Here is a 24,213-nt window from a genome sequence, read left to right as displayed (position 1 = left end):
GTGCCTTAAGTGATTTAATTTTACAGAAAACTCTGCCTTGGTGGTATTTGTTTACTTAGCACTGTGTGTACAGTGCATAAAATATTCTGTCTTCCTAGTCCCTGTCAGTATCTGTCAAAAACTTGAGCTGCAGCATTTTGAATCAACTAAAGGCTTTTCAGGGAGTTTTTAGAACATCCTAATGATAATAAATTACAGTGGTACATCCTAGAGGTAATGACTGCATAAACTGGTTTTGGATGTTTCTAATTTTTAGAGATATTGCGCAAATGAAAGAAAGCAGTCCTACATATTTGTTTAATATGTGCATTACCTGGCCAAAAATGACTTCAAGATTCCTCACAATGTTATTGGAGGCCACCGTAATGCCATCCAGAGTTAACATTTGGTTAGACACCATATTTCTAAGATTATTAGGGCCGTAGAATAACCTGTTTTATCTGAATTTAGAAGTAGGAAATTACAGTAGAGGTCATCCAGATCTTTAAGATAAAGCTAACTCTTGCTCATGTTAGACCAACCCTTCACTTCAAAAAATATATTTTACATTGTTACAAATTTTTCATCAGAAATGTGTCACTGCCTCAGCAAAAGAAAGTGTAATATGATTTTAATAAAACATTGACATTTTACAGGGGTTAAAGCATTTATATGGTGAGATATAAAAATAACCACCTTGGTTTGAGAATCAACAGCGGCATACATGATGTCCATCCAACCCTTAAATGTAGCCTATAGAAAAAAATACAGCAAGTGACAACGGTAGAAAAACATGTTCTTCTATTACAAAATTTGCAACAAAATACTTACTACTTGCAACAGTGCAAGGTAACCCATGCCAACATTATCAAAGTTGACCTTAAGATTCATCACTCGAGCGCTTCCATTTTCCATTTGCCGACAGTCTGTCATATTTTTCACTTCTGATACCAGGAAATTTTTATTTGTGGTTGTGTTGACACAATAGTAGAACTTTCCCGCAAATAAGTTGACTCCAATGATACTGAAGATCAGCCAGAAGATGAGGCATACCAGCAGCACATTGAAGATGGAGGGAATGGCTGCCATTAGGGAATTGACAACCACCTGCACATCAATACACAAATCACATAACATATCTGTACAGCAGACAGAGATCACAGAAATCTAAACTGATGCATGATATTGTACACTGTGGTAATGGTTAAAAATAAATTAATAAATAAAAAAGGAAGAAAAAACACATTTTTAAGTGCCATTGCGTTGGGTTGCAACTAAAGTTTATTTTGGTAGTTGACAAATCTGCCAATTTTTCTTAGATTGGTCGAATAGTTAACGATTACTTTAATAACTCCTGTCTCCACTTTCTGTGAGCTAACCTCTTGTTGTAGGCTCCAGTACCTCACCTGCTCACGTCTGACAACCTGTGAATATTACCCTGCTGTCTTGTCCATTTATGTGGTATTGGTATATGACAAGTCAACAATAAAATTCCATGTAGATGAATTTTATTGTCGACATCATTGATGACGTGGGGCTGCACGGCATCAATGGGTTAGTGCGGTTAGCTAGTTAATGCATTGATGCCGTGCAGTCCCATGCACGGGGCAATCCGCGGTAACTCGATAAGGGAGATTTGTGATTACTCATCTTCATATGATAAGAACCACAAAGTGCTTCACAATAATATAAAACACATGTACATAAAACAACACAATCGAGTCTGCAGCACAACTCTAGTAGAAAGCCAGTCTGAGGTTTTGAGCTTTTAGCTGCTGTTTGAAAGAATAAATAAAATCAAGGCAACTTTAAGATGGAGGCAAAGCAATCCACAACCTGGGGGCTGGTGTTCTAAAAGATCAATCTCCTCTGGTCTTAAAACTACTAACAGCCTTTGATGATCTCAGGCTGCAAGGGAGAGCATGGGGTTCTATAAGATCCAAGATGTAGGCAGGATTGACTGAGAGCTTTAAAAGTCAGTACTAAAATTTTGAGGTGAATTCTAAAATATATTGGAAGCCAGTGTAATGGGAATAAAACCGGTGTAATGTGCTCTCTATTTTTGTGTCTTTGTTAAGAGCTTTGCAGCGGAATTCTGGACTGATTGGAGACGGTTAGGATTCTTTTTGCTCAAACAAAGACAAAAGGCTGTTACAATAATCTAAGTGAGATGAAATAAAAGCATGAATCAGTATTTCCAATTCAGATTTAGACATCAATGTAGTCCTTGTAATCCTTAGTTGAAAAAGGCAGTTACTAATTAGCTGCTTGAGAGTGTTGCTCTAGCAACATCGCAGAATCAAAAATAACATCGAGGTACCTGAGGCTTGGCTGAACAGAGGAGCCAAGAGAACCAAGATGCTGCTTGATTACAGATATTTGGCTGTCGGGAGCAATAATTACCGTTTCTGACTTCTCTGAGTGCAGCCGCAAGTAGTTGTCACAAAGCCATTGTTCAATGGAAGCTAAACATTTTATTAAAGAGAACAACTTTTGGACTTCCATTGGCTTAAAAGAGCAGCAGAGCTGAATGTCATCAGTCTAGAAGTGATAAGACACATCAGGGAACTGCCTAATTATAAGTCCTAGAGGTAACATGCACAGGAGCAAAAGAATAGGTCCCAGAACTGAACCCTGCGGTACTCCACACGTCAGATGTGACATAAACTGATTTGCACAAAAGTTAAAAGATCTATTGGAGAGGTATGACTGAAACCACTCCAGAGCCACAATTTTAGCTTAGAGATAAGCCTGTAATTCTTAAGCTGTGTTAGATTTGAACTGCTGTTTTTTTAATATTGGCTCAACAACAGCATACTTACAGAACCTAGGCACCACACCTGTTAAAAGAGAGGTGTTGCATATCTCTACAACAGAGGGGCCAATGGCAGAGAGAACATTTTGAAAACAGTCCAGCAGGTAGAATGTCATATGGACAAGTGGTGATTTTCATTTTATCCAGCAGAAGTGAAAGATCATGTATGGTCATTGGGTTAAACACCGACAGTGAATGAGGGGGAGGTGGACCAGAGACACAAACAGATGGTATTGAAGGACAAACGCTCATTTGGACATTATTAACTTTATCCACAAACAAATTTAGAAAGTCATTACTGTCAGATACAGAAGACATGGCTACTGGGGGGACCATGGGGGAAACAACAGAGTTTATGGTTTCGAACAGTATCTTGGGATTTCTCTTGTTTGATGAGATTAGCTGAGAAAAAAATTCAGAAATTGATGACCTTACAGCCATTGCTAGGATTCATAAGAGAAAAAATAGAGATAATGTTTTGAAAAAGAGAAAATATCCAGTGAGCCGAAGTTCTCTGGATAATGATGCCTTTTTGATGCTAAAGGTCAGAGACTGCTTAGTTTACAGGTTAGCAATAGTAACTCAAATGACCAGTTTTTGTAAACAAGGTGAACAGAAGAGCATATTTTAACACACAACACATCCAACCTTGAAGCAGATGGGCTATAGAAGCTGAAGATTATATCAGATGCCACTACTTCAGTTAAACAAAGAAAACTGAGCAAGAATTCAAATTGGTTTACCAAAATTGGACTAAAGAAGACTGGATAAAGCTGCTGTGATTATTCTTGATTTTTGTTGTGACATTTGGATGATAGGACAAGAAGTTGAAAGCCTAGATTCATTCTTCCTTATACCAGTAGTTCAGTCTGGTGGTCGTAGTGCAAGGGTGTGGTGCATAGATCATTCCGCTCTCGTCTATTTCCCGTCACCTCTGGTGTACCCCAAGGCTCAGTTTTAGGCCCTCTTCTCTTTATAATATACATCCTCCCTCTAGGTACCATCTTCCGCAAATTTGATCTTCAGTTTCACTGTTTTGCTGATGACACCCAGTTATATCTCTCTTGCAAACCTGATTCCTCCTTCCCACCTTCTTCCCTTACAGAATGTCTATCCGAGTTAAAATCCTGGTTTACCTCTAATTTTCTAAAGCTCAATGAGGATAAAACTGAGATCCTCCTTATTGGCACCAAATCCAACCTTTTGAAGGCAAACCATTTCTCACTCACCATCGATAACTCCACAGTTCTCCCTTCTCCTCAGGTTAAGAGCCTTGGTGTCATCCTAGACAGCACACTTTCTTATAAATCACACATCAATAACCTCACCCGTTCTGCCTACTTCCATCTACGTAACATTAACAGATTGCTTCCTTCTCTTTCCACCCAGTCTACGTCCATTCTTGTACATAGTCTTGTTACCTCCCGTATTGACTACTGCAATTCTCTTCTGCATGGTCTCCCCCAAAAATCCCTCCATAAGCTTCAACTGGTTCAGAACTCTGCTGCTCGCATTATCACCAGAACCCCCTCCTACCAGCACATCACCCCTGTTCTTCAGGAACTTCACTGGCTCCCTGTGAAATTCCGGATAATTTTCAAACAACTTCTGCTCACCTTCAAGGCCCTTCATAACCTCGCTCCTTCTTACCTTTCTGACCTGTTAACCACCACTTGTTCTGCCCGTTCACTTCGTTCTTCTTCTTCTGTCCAGCTTACTGTACCTTCCTTCCGCCTCACCACCATGGGAAGCAGAGCTTTCAGCTGCTCTGCTCCCAGGCTGTGGAATTCTCTGCCCCCTGAAATAAGAAATATTGGTTCTCTCCCCCAGTTTAAATCCCAACTCAAAACTCATCTGTTCAAATCTGCATATTCACTGTGAATACACTGTTTGTTCATTTTATCTTGTGCTTTATTTTATTGTTCTTATTCTGCCATTGTTTTACTAATTGTTTTATCCTATTGTAAAGTGTCCTTGGGTGACTTGAAAGGCGCTCATAAATAAATTTATTATTATTATTATTATATTTTCTCGACAGACTTTAGGCTTCTCAGTACTGATTAATCGATCCATCCAATTAAGTATTGCCTAAATGCCGCAGCACACTTGAGTATTATAAGCAACCATGACCATTCCTTTATGTCCACACTGTATTCATCTTCTTGTGGCTGCTTCCAACAAGATAATGTCCCACAAACCTCAAATAATCTCAGACTGATCTACACAGTCACCATATCTAAATCCAACAGAGCAAGTTTTGGATGTGTTTGAACCATAGATTTGTATTCTGGATACGCAGCTAATAAATCTGCAGCAACCGTGTGATTTTATCGTATCAGTATGGACCCAAAGTCTCAGCACCTTGTTTAATCTATGACAAAGTGAATAAAGGCAGTTCTGAAGGCTAAAGAAGGCCCACCCAGAACTAACAAAGTGTACCTAAGAGATTTAGGTTGTAGTCTAGTGTACTGGATTAGTGGTAGATAGTTCAACGTGACTCTGAATGGATAGGTGGTTCCAACAGCTCTTACCCTTATGCCCTCAAAGCGTGACAGGGCTCTTAGTGGCCTTAGAGCTCGTAGGGTTCTCAAAGACTTCATGGGACCGAAATTATTAGCATCTAATGTGTTGGCTACTAGATCGGCAAGTGAGATCTGGAAAAAATACAATTACAAATACGTTATAAGCAGCAAAGATATATTAAACTGTGTGTTTCTGTCTAAGCAGCATTTCGATGTACATTAGCAATTAGGAAGTCCAACCAGCACCAGGCATTTGAGAAATATTTAGCAAATCCATATGCCATCCACTTCACTAACATCTCCAGAATAAAAATGCAAGTGAAAATTTTGTCTGCAAACTCCAAAACTGTTTTAATAGTCTTCCTCTGCTCATTGTAGATATCTTCAAATGCCTAAATGTGAGGAAAAAGACAGGTAAGTGTAAATACAAATGGAAAGTGTATTAATGCCAAACATGCACATAATGAAATTTCCATTAAAAATATCAATAGTACTTTGCAGACAATATCTTAGGATTTGCTCCAAAACAGACGTGAGAACAGATCACCGAAAGAGACTGATTTAGTAATATTAAATGAAAAACGTTTTAAAAATGAACAGTTAAGAACTGCCTGATCCTGATTAGATGCCAGATGTTTTTATGTAAATACTTACAAGGGCCCCACTGCTAAGCAGGATCATGAAGATGATAAAGCTCTCAAACCAGTTGTGCTCCACTATCTGATAACAGGTTTTTCGTAGTGCCCACCATATTTTACCCCAGCCCACATCTACATTTACTTGACAGCAATGGAACGCCTGCACACAGACTGAAAAGAGACAATGGTTAGGATGGTTAGAAATGGTTAGAATGGTGTTTTAGACATGGAAAATGCAGATTCAAATTAAAACTAAAGTTATAGCAGGTGTTAGTTTCACCAGCAGAGAAACAAGCATTAGGATCTATATCATCTTCTAATTCAAAGTCTGCAGAATTTCCTCTCTTTCCAGCTGGTACATCATCCACTGTGCTTGCATCTGAGCAGCTGAACTGTCCATCATCAATGATAATCTGTGGATGAAATCAATAGTGTAGATGAAAATCTTGGATGAGCTGATATAACAAAGCCATTGAGTAAGACTAGTTTCACAAAATGACAGATTGTTCTGTCATTTTAGTAGTAATTTTAAATAGTTGTACAAAAAACACCTGAGGCACTGGCTGCATTTTTAGGTAATTATTTGTATATGACTTTGCTATTTTCACAATTTGTGAATAAGTGTTTAAAATTTACAATTTATATTTGCATTTCAAATTATGAAAGTGGTTTGATAAACATGTTAGTGGTTTTTACAGTAAAAATTTTTTTTTTCCTAATTGGATTTTATGTTTTTTGGTTGATTTTGAATCAAGTGTGTATGATACATGTCATTGCCATGACTAGATTTTAGGCTGATCCCTTCACCTTTACTAATGAAATACCTAACTTACGCCAACAACAGTGTTCTCTTACACTATGTGGTTGCATTGCGTGTCATAAATAACTTTTGTAAGGCTTGGTTTAAAACAAAAATCAGGCATCTGTAGAGATTTTTGAGACCAAGAACATCCTTACCGCAGGACATCCTGCTACATCTGATGAAGCACTGTTGAAGTCCTCAGTATCGGGTTCTTTCATAATCATAGAGATGGTGACAGTCACACTAGGGTTGTTGATGAAAGATGTTAGGGAATCATTGCTTTTGGTGCTGACCATGTATTTGTCCCCAGTTTTTTCTACGCCGATCACCTCCCCATTGCCATGGTTTAGGATACTGTTCGGCCCTAAAGGTTTGTGGAGTTCATCCAGAGATTTTTCCTCATCCTTCTTTTGTTTCTTCTCTCTAAGGCAGGCGCTGCTGCAGCTAGTGCTGAAGGAAATGCTTTCGTATATACGTGTAATGGCAATTTGCAAATTGTTTGTTTCTTTGTCATCCATTGCCCATGCTAGATTGTCAGTACTGAATGAACTCAGCAGCAGGGCCAAGAAGAGGTTCAGGACCTGCCAGGTAATGACATGGACAGGTAAAATTTATATTGAAACTATTATAAACTGATTACAACAAAACACATATTACTGTAAAACTGCACTATGTACAATTACTTAAATAAGAATTACATTTTTAATCAGTTTAATGAGTTTAAATTAATGAATTGACCATTGAAAGTTTTACCACAAGGTTTCCTATAATCAGGATCATCATGTAGAAAGTGATGCACATGTGTTCATTAACCACTGTCATACAGTCCCACATGGTTTCTATCCACTCTCCACAAAGCACCCGGAAAACAATGAGGAATGAATGGAAGAAGTCATTCATGTGCCAACGAGGAAGAGTGCAGTCCTCAGAAATTTTACACACACAGTCCTTGTATTTTTTTCCAAATAGCTGCATGCCCACCACAGCAAAGATGAAGACGATAATGGCCAAGACCAGTGTCAAGTTGCCCAAAGCCCCCACTGAATTACCAATTATTTTGATCAATTTATTTAGAGTGGGCCAGGATTTCGCCAACTTGAATACTCTAAGCTGTAAACAAAAACAAAAAAAGTCATTACCTAACTCACAAAACACCAGAACATACAGGCCATGATGTATAGTGGCAAGAAGAAGCAGGTGAGTCCTTTGGAACTATGTTTAAAAAGTTGGGAAACAACCTTTACCCCAACAATTGCAGTTTCATGGTCCCTCTGTCCTTACGTTTTCATCTGTCTCTCCCTCTTATGCTTTCTACCTCTCCTCTATCCCTGTTTGTGTGTGTATTGGTGTCTTGGTTTTTGTGTAGTGGAGGGACTCAGCTCAGGTTCCTGCCTTCTGGACATCCGCTGGTAAGCTGTCTTTGATGAACTCGATGGAGTCACTACTTAAGGGAGTGGCTCAGTGGCAGAATCAGAGAGACTGTATTCATCCCACAGCGAAATTGAGTTGTGATAAACAATTAACATAGCTTGGCTCCTACCTTTGTGATTGTGCTACTTGCCTTTATATAGAAAAGCTTTTCTATCATTTCTGCAGAATCTGTGTGCAGATTCTGTTACAGAGAAGCTTGCTGGAAATAGGTGACCTGTTTAGTGTTCTTGAGAAGCTTTGTATCTGTGTGGATTCCTGGGGTCATATTATTTTTTAAACTTTACCAGTGCATTCAACACCATCAGGCCACTCTTTCTGGGTGGACTCTCTAAAGGTGGTGTCACTGAGGTAAATGTTGTCCAAGATAAAGGAAATACTGGATAATGCCTCCCGCCCTCTCCATGTCCTGCTTGCCACTCACAGGAGCACATTCAGTAATGCTGGGCATACACTGTGTGATTTTTGGCCCATTTTGAGCCAATTTTTCAGTCGTGCGACTGTTTTGGTGATCGGCCTGAGTTTCGGCTTCATCGTGTGTCGTGCATCATGTAGTATACATGGTGTAACGAGAAGCGATTAACACCCCACGACCAGATCCCGATCATCAATCGTTTGGTCGTAAGAAAATCAAACCTGTTTGAAATCCTATCAGGTGTCTTGAGGTGGTCAACGCATCCTCTCACACTGCACACGCGCAAACACAGAAATGAAAGTGAAAAGACGGAGCAGCACGGCAGTGCAGCGTGTGATCTGGACACAAGCAATGAAAGCACAACTTGTAGAACTTTGGCAAGCTCATCTAAGCCGTTTTGATTTGGCCTGACAAAATTAGTTGGATGAGTGAAAGACAGGGAGAGAGAGAGAGCGAGTGACAGATTTTGTGTTATAACCTTCATGTTAGGGACGCACAGTGTGAGCACTCAGGTCGCATCAGAGCATTGGCCCGTATAGTGTGAGACCCTGCATCGTGACCTACGAACTTTTAACCCCTGCGAGTCAATCGTACAGTTTGAGCAGGAGCTGAATAACGTGACTGAAAAAAATCGTACAGTGTATGCCTAGCTTGAGAGATTTAGCTTGCCCAAATGCACCACAGAATGCCATAGCCACAGGCAGAAATAATTTTAATCAAGTACACACTGCAATAGGTGAACACCCTCAATATCACATCCTCAACAAAGAAAAATTACAAAGTCAATATGATTAGAAGGGAACCTCAATCTCAACTATATATATTTAATTTTAGGCAATATACTGGGATATTTATAATTAGAGGTATTTGTATTAAAATCTATTTTGTTATATTTTGCAACTTTGTAATACATTGTATTATTTAATTTTGTTTGGTTACTTCTCTTAGTGTCTTGGATCAGTTGTGACCACATAATTTTCTTTGGGATTAGTAGAGTATTCTCGTTCTGAATTTGATCGCCATGAGATTACAAATTCATTACACCCAGTTGCAATAATTTTGTTCATGTCTCCAACGACTATTTTCCGTAGTCTAACTGTAGCATTAGGTAACATGACCAAAGCCAACTACATAATTGACATGTTGCTGAGTGGATGAAAACCAATCAAAAACTGTCACAGGATCCAGGGAGGCTGGCCAGGTGCTCCCAGTTGTGCTGATTTATGAAAAATTTATACATAGATGCTAACAATTCCAAAGGTTTCACTTACTACTGCTTGTTATCGTAGATGTGCATTTATAGACTTACCAATCGGAATGATCTCAAGATAGTCATATTCTTCATTTTTTCCAAACAAAGCTCTATCAAGCTTAAACTAACAATGATCGCATCAAAGATATTACATTTCTTCTGAAAGTAATAGAATGGGTCCAGTGCAATAACCTTGAAGACCATTTCAGCTGTGAAGATGCCGGTGAATATCTTTATGCACACACACACACACACACACACACACACACACACACACACACACACACACACACACAAATAATGAACACTGATAAAATTTATATTTGATTTATATTTGATTAAAAATAATCAGCTCTTAATTTGACTTACCTTATTACCGATATTAAGCATGCTTTGGAACCCATCACTCATTGGATAATGCTCCATGGCCATAAACAATGTGTTGAGTGCAATGCAAATAGTAATGAATAGGTCCATAAATGGGTCCATCACAATTAGATGAATGATTTTCTTGAATTTCAGCCACCCTGGGCACCACTCCCAGATGAGGAAAGTGTAGGCAAAATCGTACCACCAAGTAGGACATTTCTGCCTTGACTCTTCAAGTTCTGATGGCAAAGTGATGAAAATTTTTTGTGTGAAGCTACAATGACATTGTAAATGTAGTCAAGACAAGAATGGCAATTCATGCAATTGTAAAAAAACACCTACCCTCTATTGTGTCCGTAATTACACTAGTGAGACTTTGAGGTCTCTGTCTGGCCTCTCGGCTCTTAAGAAAGTCCATATATTCCTGGCTTATTCCTCCATTACTTTGCCTGTAGTCTGTGTCAGTAGTGTCAGCCTGGGGATAGATTGTTATATATGAAATGTAACCATACAAAAAATGTGTTGTATTTTGCCTTTGATAAACAACAGCACTAACATAAATCACTGTCAGTGTCCCACTCATTCAAGTGACTACTTCAGTCTCAGCTGACTGCAGGTTTCCCCAACCGTATAAACAGTACATTTGCACAATAAATGAAAATAGCCCACTCTCATCGGCCTGCCTCCCTGTCTCACCACTGGAACCTTTCTGGAGTGGATCATTCACATACTCACCAAGACTTTTATGACCTTGCCTCCCCCTCTCACAGACCTCCATCTGCAGACAATGTAAGCCATGAAATATCCTCAAATGGATCTACCTCTTCAGTCTTTTCCTTACTCTTTTCTAACTCACCTCTCCTGTTGTTGCAGTGACTGATCACTGGTCCTCCCACTCACATTCCTGACCCTATATTCCCTTTGACATCTCATCTAACTCTAGGACCCCGCTGACTTGCTCATGTCCACCCCAGTTACTCACAGTATTTATCTTGCATCTCGGTTATCAGTGTCTAGTTCCTGTTCTTGTAGATAGCATCGTTTCTGTATATGGCATAGTTGTAGTATTTTTGCCCATGTCATAGCTCTGGCTCTAGCTCATGTTCCTGTGTATAGTCTTCATAGTTATAGCATTTTATGATCGTCACAGCTCAGGGTTTGTCACTGTTCTTAGTAGTATTTTGCTCTTGCCCCTGTATATAGTACCTGCCCCTGCACTAGTGTTGACCTACATATTTAATACCATAATAGTGTCACTTAACCTTATAGTCGCTGTTTATGTTCACAAGCACTGCCGCTGTTCAAGTCTTGTGAGTAAAAGTCATGTCACGTATCTTGAGCATCTCTGTTGAATCTGTCTTTTGGGTCCAATCTATGTCTGATGGCTCGCGCTGTGGCAAGAAGTCACTTTCATTTCTCCCACTGAAAATGCTACGTCCAGATGAACAGAATCAACCTTTTGGGACTAATGAATGAAATTCTGCTTATCATGCATATAAAAAAAGAACATTCTACAACTACACCTTTGGCTCACATAACTGATGACTTAATAAGTGATATTGAAGGAATTAATTATGATGAAGGAAATGACCTCCTAGCCCATTGTTCCTTCAGTGGGCTGGTTTCAGTCATTATGCAAATGTACTGTTTATAAGATTGGGGAAACCTGCAGTCAGCTGAGACTGAAGAGGTCACTTGGCTGAGTGACAAAATGTTTCTCCCACTGAAAACACCACGTCCAGATGAACAGAATCGACTTTTTGGAGAAGCGATATTGAAGATAAAACGATTGTTGGAACAGTGTTGCTAGATCTGAGCGCAGCGTTTGATGCAGTTGATCATGAAATCTTATTGGATAAATTAAATTGTTTTGGTTTTGAAAGGTCTGCTGTTCAGTGGATTAAGAGTTATTTAACCAATAGGCAATTTGCTGTAACATTTAGTAGGGGTAACTCTGTGTTACATCCTGTGAGGCTATGGGAGTGTGGGGGTTGGGTGTTTGCCCGCTCTCTCCACCTCCTCCTCTCTTGCCACTCCTACCCCCTCTGTCTCTCTCACTCTCCTCTCTCCCCAGGACACAGCTGCTTTTGATTAGCCTCGTTTGCCACTTGGGCCCAGTCAGCAGTCACCTCTGAGGCTATATAAGCAGGGGATGAACTGTGAGTGAGGTGGTTTTTCCCCTCTGTGGCTCTACACTTTTTTCTGCTAGGTTTTGTACAGACAGCCTCCTTCGACTAGTGAGTAGACAGGCTTGTGGGCCCTGAGAGTGTCTCCCCGCGGCGAGGAGTAAAGTAGGAAGTGTGGAAAGTGCGTCCCTTATTTGTTAGGTAGTTTTTTCTTTTGTTGCTGTGATTGTTTCCTTTGTTTCTTTGGCATTATTGGTAGAATGGCGTTGCTGGCTCTTTAAGTTAAGGTTATTTGTAATAAAACTATATTATTTGTAATAAAACTATATTATTATAGAGCAACTCTGTCTGTTTTCCTTTTTATTCTATTTCCGGACCCATTTGTTACTGGTCCCCACACTCACATCCCTAGACCTCTTTGTGGGGATGTAACAATGTGGGGGCTTGTCTGGGAAATGAATGGAAGGAACAGCGACTAAGTTTTGGTGTGTTGTTTGCCGGTCACTTGTTTAGTTGTATCATATCTACTACGTTCTCTCTCCAGTTAGCACAGGGGAGTGTCTAGCTGAGTGTAACCTACTCCTTCAGGCACTCATTTTTTTATTTTGCCTTTTTTATTTTTGGAGTAATCCCGGGTGGGGATTAGTTCCCTGTCGGGGGTAGGCTTGTCAGTGCTTTGTGCGCCTGGTGCACTCCAGAAGCTAAGTAGGCTAAGATTTTAGTAGGCAGGTCTGGGGAGAGGGTCGGTGGTATTTTTATTTATTGGTTAACCCTGTGGCCACACACATTTTGCACCCGTCTTTGATTTGTGTGTTGGAGGTGGTTCTCATTTGTTATTATTGTTAGCCTGGGGTAGTTTTTTTGTTGTTGTGGTTTTTAACCCTTTAGAACCGGTAGGAGCGGACACGCTCCATTTTGCGTAACTATTTTTAAATCCCGGTAGCACTGCAACCACGTGAGCTAGCGCTATAATTTTTTTTCCATATGAAACCGGAGTAATTGTACTTACATCTTATGCCATCAGCTTGTCCTCGGTCACAGTTTCCTTCCACATATAGCTTTGCAAAAACTGCATAAAAAGCGCTTGTAGCAACAAAAACATAATATTCCAGAAACACGCTTTGCCGATCCGATCAGCTGTTTGTAACACTTCCTACGTCCATCAGCGCGAACTATCACATGACCGCCATGACCTGCCCGAAACCGGAAGTGACGTCATTTTGCGGAAATGTAGTTTTTTTTTTTACCATCGTGGCCTCATGAGCTTATACTTGTGTTTTTAAAAGTTATGTTTGACTTCATGACTTTCTGTGTCGTTTCTGGGATGCTTAGGACTCATATTTCACTGCTGGAAATAGTTTATTTTGATGCATATGCTGTTAATTTTGCAAATTTGCACTATAATATATTTTTTCGTTTTTCCTGTAGTATATGAAAATTGGTGTATCTCAAAAATAAAACTATGAAAACACTCAAAATAAATTTCCTTTGGTGGGAAACTAGTTTGTGCAACTTTTTTGTATTTACAGTTTTGAGGGATAAACCTCTTAAATTTCTCTAACTAGAAATATATGTTAAAAAAACAAAAATGATTTTCAATTTTTTTGTAGTTTATTGCACTTTTTTGCAATTTATGTAATTACTATGCACTTAATGCATACATATTATAAGAATTTGGACTATAATGATTGTATTGATGTATAGCAACTTGAAATGCTCCCAAAAATTGCACTACAGCATGTAAAATATAATATAAGCTCTGGCGGAGTTCGTCCTATGGTAGGTCTTAAAGGGTTAAGAAAGAGTGTTTTAAAATATTAGATGGAATCACCCAGGTTGCTGTAATGAAAAATATTTAGATATTTAAAGAAAATTATTTATTCATTATTTATAATAATTTATTTATTTATTATTAACTTATAATTAGAGTACCATCAGGCAACTCAAGAATTATATTCTACTTCAATTAGACTGACTACTTATTTTTCTCGTACAACTTGTATTTGCTCAGTCCACTATGAAAGTTGATTGAAAATATCATTTTCTTCATTTTGGTGACTAGCCCCTCCGACTCAGTTTGTCCTCAAAACTGCTGCTATTATTAGCCCACATCCTAGGCTTCACCATGGAAATTATTAATATGCGGCAGGTGGTGATGATGATCATTGTGATGAATTATTGGATGAACATGCTGATGATGGCATATACAATTATAAAAAACTTAAAAATTTTCATAAACAAAGAAGATAAGGGCAATGAGAAAAAAATTTAAAAGTTATCTCAAATGGCTACACATAATTCAGAACTGGATAGTCAGATTATCAATCCAATTGCTTTTCCTGCCTGTCAGGAGCCCAGCAAGAGGTGACAAAAGCCAGAGAATCTTCTTGTTGACAAGGGTTATAAAGGCTTTCTGATTAAAAACTCATCACAGAGTAAGGGAATTTGTGTTTGGTAATTTACTTTTTTGTTGTAACAATGCTTCCAGACAATAAACCTGACAGTAGATGAAACAGGAAATTCCTAATTTTCAACATTAAAGTGTCAAAGTCATTGTAAAATATCTCTGTTTAACCATCTGGTATGTTTTCTGTTTTCTTTTGTGACTAAAAATATTGGTTCATGAGATTTACATTCATTGAATTCTATTTTTATTTACATTTTAAATGGTGTCCAAACTTTTTGGTATTAGGTCATATTGTAATTTACAATGCATGTAGTGAAGATGCAGTAATGAATACCAGTAACAAAGTGCAATAAAGTAACCAATGAAGAAGTGAAAGGGACTTTAGAACTGAAAAGATCACTTATATAACACTTTCATATCACATCATACCACATAGGAAATTACCTGATGTGTAGATGACCTCCTGCAAGCCGTCTGTATATTGTCTTTTGACTCAGATTTAGGAGGCTTACTCTCAGCCACTTTCTCTTCTTCCTTTCTTTGTTTTCGCCTGCTGCGTCTCTCCTTTGCCCTTTTGGAGCTCATCTTGAAGGTCTTAGAGAAACTCTCTTTGCCACCAACTTTATCACTGGTCTCGGTAGCTCCTTCTTCAGCAGCAGCTATTGCTGCCTAGAAGTGGGAAGATAAGACAATGATAGTACACGGGGGGGGGGTGCGCAACGATACTCGTATCGATATTGAACCGTTCGATACAGTGCTTTCGATTCGGTACGCATATGTATCGAACAATTCAAAATTTTTAATTTATTTTATCTTTCTTTAAACTTTCCTTCTGACGATGCTGTCTGTGTTGAGCGCTCAGTGGATCTGCGTTCGACAGTGCAGCCTAGGCGGAGTAGTCGAACGCAGATTCACTGAGCGCAGGGCAAGCTAGTGAGACAGAAGTTAAGCTCTCCTTGCAACATGGCAAATTGAACCTCCCCCACCCTCATTCAGATGTGGCGTTTGGAACTATTTTGGTGTTCATGTGACGTATGACCCTGAAGGTAAGCGTGTCATGGACTAAAGTAAAACAGTATGTTGGATGTGCCACACAATGCTCAGTTACATGGGTGGGAACTAGTGTGTTAGCGCAGTTAGCTCATTAACGTGTTGACGCCGTCCAGCCCCATGCACGGGGCGATCCGCGGTAGCTCGTTAACGGAGATTTGCAGTGTTGTGGCTTTAACGTCATTTCAACGAGATTAACGCTGACAGCAATAGTGGGAACACAACGAATATGACTGCACATTTACTCCGACAGCATCCTAGTGCAAAGACAAGTGGAAGCAGACAAAAACAACAAGCACGCATGCTACAAACTTTACCCGAGTCATTTAGACAGCCGTTAGCACATGATTCTCCTTATGGGGACCTGATATGTTTAATATGCTGCTGAGAATAAAGCCCAGAAGAAGCTTATAGTATAGCTTTTATTTTGGAAAGAGACATTTCTCTGTAATAAACTCTTTTCCAAAGATGAGTGATTTCTCGATCAGATAGATTTATTTTTTTAATTACTTTGTTGTTTCAGCAACATTAAATGTAAAAACTGTACGTTTGAGTTAAAATATATATTTATAATTTTAATAAATGACAAATTAAAAAGGCATGAACATTTTTTTGTATCGAAAAAATATAGAACCGTGACACCAAAGTATCGAACCGAACCGTGAATTTTGTGTATCGTTGCACCCCTAATATATATATATACATATAACATATATATTACATAATATATAAATATTCAGCAGTTGTAGGTTGCTTTGCTTTCACTCTTGTGTCTAGTTCTTCCCAAACCAGCTCGATGGGTTTCAAGGCTGGAGACTGTGGTGGCCACTGCATGTTTTCAAGCTTATCGTTTTGTTCGGTATTTCTGGCATAACTTGGATTTGCATAATTGTATAATTCACACTTAGGCGCATATCAGAGGGTATTGAATGGCGCTGCAGAGTGCTGTGGTAGCCGTTTTGGTTCAGGGTGCCTCTCACTCTGTACAAGTCACTGGCCCTGGATTCAGGAAAACAGCCCAGACCTTCGCAGTTATTCCTCCATTTTTGACAGTTGATGCCACATACTGTGGAATCATCCTTTCGCCTACTCGATGGCATACAATGATTCTGTGTGATGAATCTGAGATTTCAAATTGTGATTCCTCAGTCCATAATACCTTTTTCCATCCTTCAGTAGTCCAATGTCATGGCCCAGGCAAGCCTCTTTGTCTTATTCTGATGTCTTAGCAATGGCTTTCTTGCTGCCACACGTCGTGTCAAACATACAGCTCGAAGTGGTCTGCTCTGAGAGCCGCTAGTCACTAAGCGTCACAGTTGCAGACAAGAAAGATTCTTTAGTATGAAGAATTGGATAGCACCAGGCCCTGACATGATTCACACCTACTGGCTGAAGAATCTGACTGCACACCATGAACATCTTCCAACACAAATGAACCAGCTACTAGTCACAGGCAGACACCCAGAATGGATAACTGAAGGCTGGACAGTTCTGACCCCCATGGACCCCCAGATGGGAACAGTCCCATCAACTACCAGCCAGTAACCTGCCTTAGTACTGTATGGAAGCTCCTGTCAGGCTCCTGTTCATCATAGTGGCTAAGATGAACAGGCACATGGCTCAAAACATGAGCAAGGCACAGAAAGGTATTTGCTATCTACCAGTAGCTAGTTTTAAACTGCTTTGGTATCTCAGTACCTCAGTTACCCCCCTTAATCGTGGCAGCCGCCTGCCCTCCTCCTTCTCCACCTCCACCCATGCGTGACCACACCTTACCTGTGCCTGAAAAATTTTCAGGGGATTTAGATAAGTGCAGAGGCTTCTTAACCCAGTGCGACTTGAGTTTTCGCCAACAGACTCAAGCCTATGCTACCGACGGTGCCAAAATTGCTCTTATGGTACAACTCATGACTGGGAGAGCACTGAAGTGGGCTCAGGCAGTGCTGTGTTCCAACCCCAATGTTTCTTATCCTGACTTTCGGACCAAATTCCGCTGTGTTTTTGATAAAGGTTCTAATCCGGATGCAGCTGCTCACCATTTGTTTTCATTAAAACTAGAGATGGCACGATACCACTTTTTTATGTCCGATACCGATACCGATATCATAAATTTGGATATCTGCCGATACCGATATGAATCCGATATAATGTTTTTTAATCAACAAAACTGTTTTTTTTTTTAAATATCTTGCTGCATTTTGTATAAGTTCATACTCAAGTTTAAAACAACAACTACACTAAAGCTATTCTGTTATACCTATATGCAAAAAAAAAATATTTCATAGTTCAGCAATACTGATCAATCTAATAAACTTAAACCTACACCATCCTCCCTATTCTGGTATTTTAAAGAGTACTTAGCGTAAATATTAAGCAACCTAACTAATAGGGTTCCAACTCCCAGCAACAACAAAAATAAATAAATAAAAAATAGGGAACCACCCCTCACGCTCCACCTCATGATGCTTAATCAACGTAATCAACCTTAATTTGATGCAGTGTGAAAAAAAATGCACAGAAATCAATTATTTTTCAAAAAATATTAAATAGATTCAACATCTTTCTTCAACAAAATTGCAGACTGCACAGATGGTACCTTCCCAAAGGAAAAAGTACTATAGCTTACTAGGGTATATATATTAGACTTAATAGTCACTATATACAGTAATGGACTTCTATTCATTTTACATCAAATTAAAACTTTGGGTGTAAGATTCGGATAATTATTTATTAAAAGCTAGACATTTTAAATGAGAATAAGAAAGAAAAGTATGTCTTTGTGCCCCCTTTTCCCTGTTCATGCCCTATCGGCCCCCCTGGCTAAACTTTGCTAGATCCGCCCCTGCACAGTTACCAGCCGTCAGCTACGTAGAAAAAGATCCTCGAGTAGAAAGTAATAATAAATAAATTCTAACAACAGCTTATCAAGCTTAAACGTGCTGCTGTTGTTCAGCCGATGGTTTCCTCTTTCTGGTGCAAAGTGGGCCAAAAACAAACCAGAGAGACGGACTCGCGACAGAAAAGCCGATCAGCTGATCGTTAAGCAGTTTCATGATTGAAGTAGCAGCCAGAAGAAGCAGTCGCTCCATATATCGTTTGGTAAGCTTAACGCAGGAATGCTTTACAAACATTCAGAGATGGACTTACACACTTGCTTTACTTCTCTCGGGGATAACTTTGTCGGAGATGAAATGCCGGGTTGCTAGCGAAGCTCCACATGCTATCCAGACCACCGACAGGTCCCGCATGCCACAGCCGCTCTATCACGTGATGCATACTGCTCCGACGTGCTAACGTTCTGAGGTGAGTTACGGCGTGTTGCAAGTTTTGTGAGGTGCTTTCGTGATATTTAATGGATCGGATTAAATTTTTTATTTTTCTCCGATATCCGATCCAGTAATTTAGGTCAGTATCGGACCGATACCGATACGTAATATCGGATCGGTCCATCTCTAATTAAAACAGGGCAAAAAGAGTGTGGCGGATTTCTCTGTGGATTTTTGGATCTTGGCTGTGGAGACTGGCTGGGAAGAAAAAGCACTTCGGGGGCATTTCTCAATAGCCTCAATGAAGGACTCAGACTTGAGTTGGCCACCAAAGAATTACCCAAATCTTTGGATGCTTTGATTAATATGTGTGTCAGCCTTGATGACCACATGCGAGAATACGGAGGGCGGTCTGAGGAAGCCCGCAGGGCAATAGGAAGCCCAGGTGGTTGGCTGAGCGCTTCTTCCGATGGGGGAGGAGAAGGGTAGCATGAGCTTGAGGAGACGGAGGAGGAGCCAATGCAGCTAGGGCGAGCTAGATTCAGCAAGCCGGGGTGGAGGAAGAAACGCCAGATGGGTGAGTGCTTTGCATGCGGAAAGAAGGGGCACTTTGCAGACTCTTGCCCATCCCGGCTGAAAGATTCGGCCCGTCAGTAGCGGCGGGGTTACTAATGGGTGCGACCGGAGATGTGTTACCCCACCTCAGCTGCCCCGCCAAACTTATCTTTCGGTCCATAACTCATTCCTGTAATGCACTAGTGGATTCAGGTGCGGAACAAAGCTTTATGGATGAAACTTTAGCCAGGAAATTGGGGGTCCCGCTTGTTTCCCTGCATGTTCCTTTACATGTGTCTGCCCTCAATGGGGAAGTGCTGGCCAAAGTCATGCATCGCACTCATGAAATCACGCTGGTTCTTTCTGGTAATCTTGTTGAAAAGATAAGTTTGTTTCTGTTTAAGGCGCCTGATACTCCATTGGTGTTAGGTTACCCGTGACTTCAACGTCATAACCCTCAGATAGATTGGGCCCAGGGTAGTGTGGGGGGATGAAGTGAGTGGTGTCTCAAGCAGTGCTTACGGTCAGCTGTTCCCAATCTGACGCCGACAACGGCGAAGGACTCTGTCTGTGCTCCTCATCTCTCTGTTGTTCTGGCTGAGTATCATGGTCTAGCTAAAGTGTTCAGCAAGAGTTTGGCCTTGTCGCTTCCGCCTCACCGACCTTATGATTGTGGCATTGATTTGCTTCCAGGAGCTACACTGCCCACCAGCTGCCGGTACAGCCTGTCCAAGCCTTAGCGCCACTCCATGGAGCGCTATATTACGGACTCACTCTCGGCAGGCATAATTCGACCGTCCACTTCCCCGCTTGGGGCAGGATTCTTTTTCGTCGAAAAGAAAGACAAATCCCTTTGCCCCTGCATTGACTTCCGTGGTCTCAACAAAATAACCATCAAGAACAAATATCCTCTCCCTCTGCTAGCATCCGCATTCGAGTTGCTCCAGGGAGGCACCATTTTTACTAAGCTGGACCTTCGCAATGCCTATTATTTGGTTCGTATTCGAGAAGGGGACGAGTGGAAGACCGCATTCAACACGCACTTGGGCCATTTCGAATATTTGGTCATGCTTTTTGGTCTAATCAATGCTCCAGCAGTGTTTCAGGCTATGGTGAATGACGTGCTTTGGGATTTCATTAACCACTTTGCTTTTGTGTACTTGGATTATATTCTCATTTTTTCCAAGACTTGTAAGGAGCATGTTGAACACGTCCGACTGCTTCTTCAACGGCTTTTGGAGAATCACCTGTTCGTCAAAGGTGAGAAATGTGAATTTCAAGTCCCAACAGTGTCTTTTCTGGGGTTTGTGATTGACCGGGGACAGTTGAGAGCAGATCCTGCTAAGGTCAAGGCAGTGGTGGAGTGGCTGGAGCCTAAGACCCGGAAGGCACTCCAGAAATTCTTGGGCTTTGCTAACTTCTACCGTAAGTTCATTTGTAACTTGAGTACTGTGGTGTTGCCGTTGACTACTCTCACGTCTCCTAAACAGCAGTTTGTGTGGTCACCCCAGGCCCAACAGACTTTTGTGCAACTGAAACTGTTATTCTCGTTAACCCCCATTCTCATTCAAGCAGATTTATCTTGACCCTTCACTGTGGAAGTGGACGCGTCGGATTCTGTTGTGGGAGCAGTCCTTTCCCAACGAGCAGAAGGTAAACTTCATCCCTGTGCCTTCTTCTCCCGTCGTCTTTCCCAGGCAGAGCGTAATTATGATGTCGGGGATAGGGAGCTGCTGGCGATCAAGTTGGCCTTGGAAGAATGGCACCACTGGCTGGAGGGGAGTGTGCATCTGGTGCTGGTCTGGATGGACGACAAGAATCTGTCGTACCTGCAGACAGCCAAACGCCTCAATGCCCGGCAAGCCAGGTGGGCCTTGTTTTTTACTCACTTTGATCTTGTCATCACTTACAAGCCAGGGTCACGTAACACAAAGCCAGATGCCCTCTCGCGCCAGTTTGCTCCCAGTGGGGAGGAGGAGGAGAGGACTATCATCCCGGCCAGCTGTGTGGTGGGTGCGGTGACGTGGGAGATTGAGAAGTTGATCAGGGAGGCTCTGCAACTGGAACCTGATCCCAGTTCACCCCAGTGGGCTGACAGTATGTTCCCACGGCTGTCCGTGGCAAGGTCATTCATTGGGCACACACAGCTAAGTTCTCCTGCCACCCGGGTAAGAAACGTACCATCAAGTTCTTAAGACTCTTGTTCTGGTGGTCTGCTCTGGCGAAAGACGTCCAGGAGTATGTCGCTGCATGTACCATCTGTGCTCAGAACAAAGTTCCTAGCTCTCCACCCTTGGAGGATGGCGGAACGGAACAAGAGCTTGGCAGACCGTCGCCGCACCCCGGCACCCGCTTACCAGGTTGGCCAGAAGGTATGGCTCTCAACCAGGTACATTCCCCTTCGGACTGAGTCCAAAAAGCTGGGTCCCCGCTTCATTGGGCCTTTCCCCGTTCATTCGGTCCTCAATCTTGTGACGTTGAAGTTGTCTCTGCCCCACAATATGCGGATTCATAATGTGTTTCATGTTTCTCAGGTGAAACCAGTCCAGACCAGCCCGTTGTGCCCACCTGCTGGTTCCCCACCACCTGCCCGGATTATGGACGCTAGGCGGCGCGGTAGGGGCTTCCAATATTTGATGGACTGGGAGGGGTATGGTCTGGAACAGCGTTGCTGGGTGCCGCAATCCGCTATTCTCGATGACGATATGAATTCCGCAGGCAGCACCCGGACAAGTTTGGTCAGTCGCCGGGAGGCTCCCGTTAAAGGAGGGGTACTGTCATGATCCGACAGCCCTCGCCAGGCTGCCTCCATGTGTGTTATTGTGTGTGCGTGTGTGTATTGCTCCCTCCCCCTCTCTCCCTCTCTGTCTCTCTCGTAACGGGATTGTTTACCTCCGAGCGATCTATGCTTTTATTAAACATTTGAACATAATACAACACAAACTCTCGTAGAGGATATAAAGTCAGAGAGATACATTTTTTGAAACGACCAGGACCAGGCTAGTACATGTGGAGTGGCTGTAAGAAAACGACATGCAAGCAGAGCGTAGCAGCCAGCGCAACAAATTTGGATCCTTTGCTCTTAGTTAGCGGTGAGTGCAGCGCATGTTGCATCCAAACGAAAGGGCCTTTATGCTGTGCAGCGTGAGCAATGGTCCTGGGTCAGCCCGGGCTTTGTGTTAAACGGTGTTGGGAAGGTTACTTTTATTCCACTACAGATTACAGAATACATGCCCCAAAACGAATTTTGTAACGTATTCCGTTATGTTTCTAAATGAGAGTAGCATATTCTGAATACTTTCGATTACTTAATATACTTTCATGCTTTCTACAACTACATGAATGTACTATTGCTGTATGATTTATTACTATTACTGAAGGCTACTTGCCAAATTATATCTTGGGAAAAATAAAGGAGTTAGTCAGTGTACCTGAGCTTCCTTATATTGCTCTCTCAGCTGTTCAAGCATGGCCTGAAACTCCTCCTCCTTCTCCTGAGCTTCCTTTTTGACAATCTGGTTCTCCTCGTCATAGGCCATAGCTACAACACCCAGGATCAGGTTGATCAAGTAGAAGGAACCAAGGAATATTACAAGCATAAAAAAGATCACATATGGCTTCCCAGATGTCCGCAAAGTCTGGAAAAACAAACAAGAATTTGGTGTTTTTACAGTTACTTAAAATACAGTATTGATACTTGGCATATGTGGCTATAAAATTCTACCCTTTCACAGTGAATACTTTCTATTTTAGAAGCTCTCAAATTTGAGGTGCCTGTAAATTTGTCACTTTCATTTTTTATAAAGTAATCATCAAGTCTCAGATGTGTGGCAGGCAGGAATTAGACCCAAAATGCAAGACTCTGAAAACAATGTGTAAACCTCGAACAGCTTCGTTGCCAAAGTCTTATTACAATAAGAACTTAAATTCAGAGCACATAATCTGACCAGCAGAAACTGAAATGGAAGAGGGATGCACACAGTTTGGTTATTGTTACACTGTCCCTCAAAGGGGAGTCTGCACACAGCAGGTAATCAGAGAGATGGGAAATAACAAGGAACTAGGCTGAACAGAATCTAACTGACGAGACAGAGGGGAAGCGAAATTGAACATAATATACTTGAAGAAGGACACTAAATAAATCAGGAAATGAATGAATGAATGCAAATAGAATGAGACCAAATAGAACACAGAGAAACCAGACAGACACAGGAACATAGCAAAGGATAACAAAAACATGGAGACTAGACAGACTACAAAAGGAGACGCTGATGACAAGACAGAGGCAAGACCAGAAAAAGCTAGCTAGCTAGCTCAGTGCTTTCAGCAGGTGACCATATGGCTGAGAGCGGCTTGGGCCAGCTTGGGTTCGAATCTGACCCGCAGGTCTTTGCCACATATGTCTTCATCTCTCTCCCTCTGCTCTCCTGTCATTTCTTCACTGTATCTGTCAATAAAGCCCGAAAAGGCCAAAAATCTAATTATACAAAAGAAGATGACACAAATTTTTGAGCTCCCAAAAAAGTTACTCTGATTCTTCAAATCTCAGCAAACACCTCGCATGCTGCCATGGGAATGTGGGATCCCCC

At 41.2% G+C, this 24,213-nt stretch overlaps 1 protein-coding gene, 1 long non-coding RNA gene and 1 pseudogene across 4 annotated transcripts in view; 2 read left to right on the top strand and 1 right to left on the bottom strand.

The window, feature by feature from the left end:
- Positions 1-24,213, bottom strand: part of LOC309691155 (sodium channel protein type 2 subunit alpha-like) — a 55,071-nt pseudogene that overhangs the window by 3,370 nt on the left and 27,488 nt on the right. The window contains exons 10-22 of the transcript XR_014280758.1: positions 23,056-23,262; positions 15,198-15,422; positions 10,563-10,695; positions 10,221-10,459; positions 9,909-10,082; positions 7,510-7,866; positions 6,912-7,337; positions 6,235-6,367; positions 5,971-6,125; positions 5,535-5,708; positions 5,326-5,448; positions 811-1,086; positions 676-732 (exon numbers count right to left, since the gene is read on the bottom strand). The product of XR_014280758.1 is annotated as a sodium channel protein type 2 subunit alpha-like (transcript). The remainder of the gene's footprint in view (positions 1-675; positions 733-810; positions 1,087-5,325; positions 5,449-5,534; positions 5,709-5,970; positions 6,126-6,234; positions 6,368-6,911; positions 7,338-7,509; positions 7,867-9,908; positions 10,083-10,220; positions 10,460-10,562; positions 10,696-15,197; positions 15,423-23,055; positions 23,263-24,213) is intronic.
- The window catches only part of LOC309691166, a 25,227-nt gene extending 1,014 nt beyond the window's left edge, over positions 1-24,213 (top strand). Inside the window, exons 2-4 of one of the 2 annotated variants that reach the window (XR_014271906.1) lie at positions 5,695-5,730; positions 7,287-7,344; positions 24,174-24,213. This is a non-coding gene — a long non-coding RNA (uncharacterized lncRNA). Of the gene's footprint in view, positions 1-5,694; positions 5,731-7,286; positions 7,477-24,173 lie in introns of those variants that run through there. The other variant, XR_014271907.1, reaches the window with a different exon arrangement.
- Positions 7,902-23,040, top strand: LOC309691165 (uncharacterized protein). Its single transcript, XM_082508757.1, has 3 exons — positions 7,902-8,165; positions 20,318-21,996; positions 22,159-23,040. The coding sequence occupies exons 2-3, from the start codon at positions 21,865-21,867 to the stop codon at positions 22,405-22,407; spliced, it is 381 nt and encodes a 126-aa protein (XP_082364883.1). The 5' UTR covers positions 7,902-8,165; positions 20,318-21,864; the 3' UTR covers positions 22,408-23,040.

This window comes from Aulonocara stuartgranti (genome assembly GCF_965226115.1).
Source record: "Aulonocara stuartgranti genome assembly, chromosome: 16".
Classification (NCBI taxonomy): domain Eukaryota; kingdom Metazoa; phylum Chordata; class Actinopteri; order Cichliformes; family Cichlidae; genus Aulonocara; species Aulonocara stuartgranti.
Note: the sequence above shows the minus strand (reverse complement) of the source record. Positions and strands in the feature narration are given on the sequence as shown.

What these genes read in the sequence shown, in the direction of transcription:
- LOC309691165 (XM_082508757.1), top strand. Translation starts at nt 21,865, where the DNA reads ATGTCGCTGCATGTACCATCTGTGCTCAGAACAAAGTTCCTAGCTCTC. An exon ending in CTTACCAGGTTGGCCAGAAG is followed by an intron (nt 21,997 to 22,158) that starts GTATGGCTCTCA and finishes CATGTTTCTCAG; the next exon opens with GTGAAACCAGTCCAGACCAG.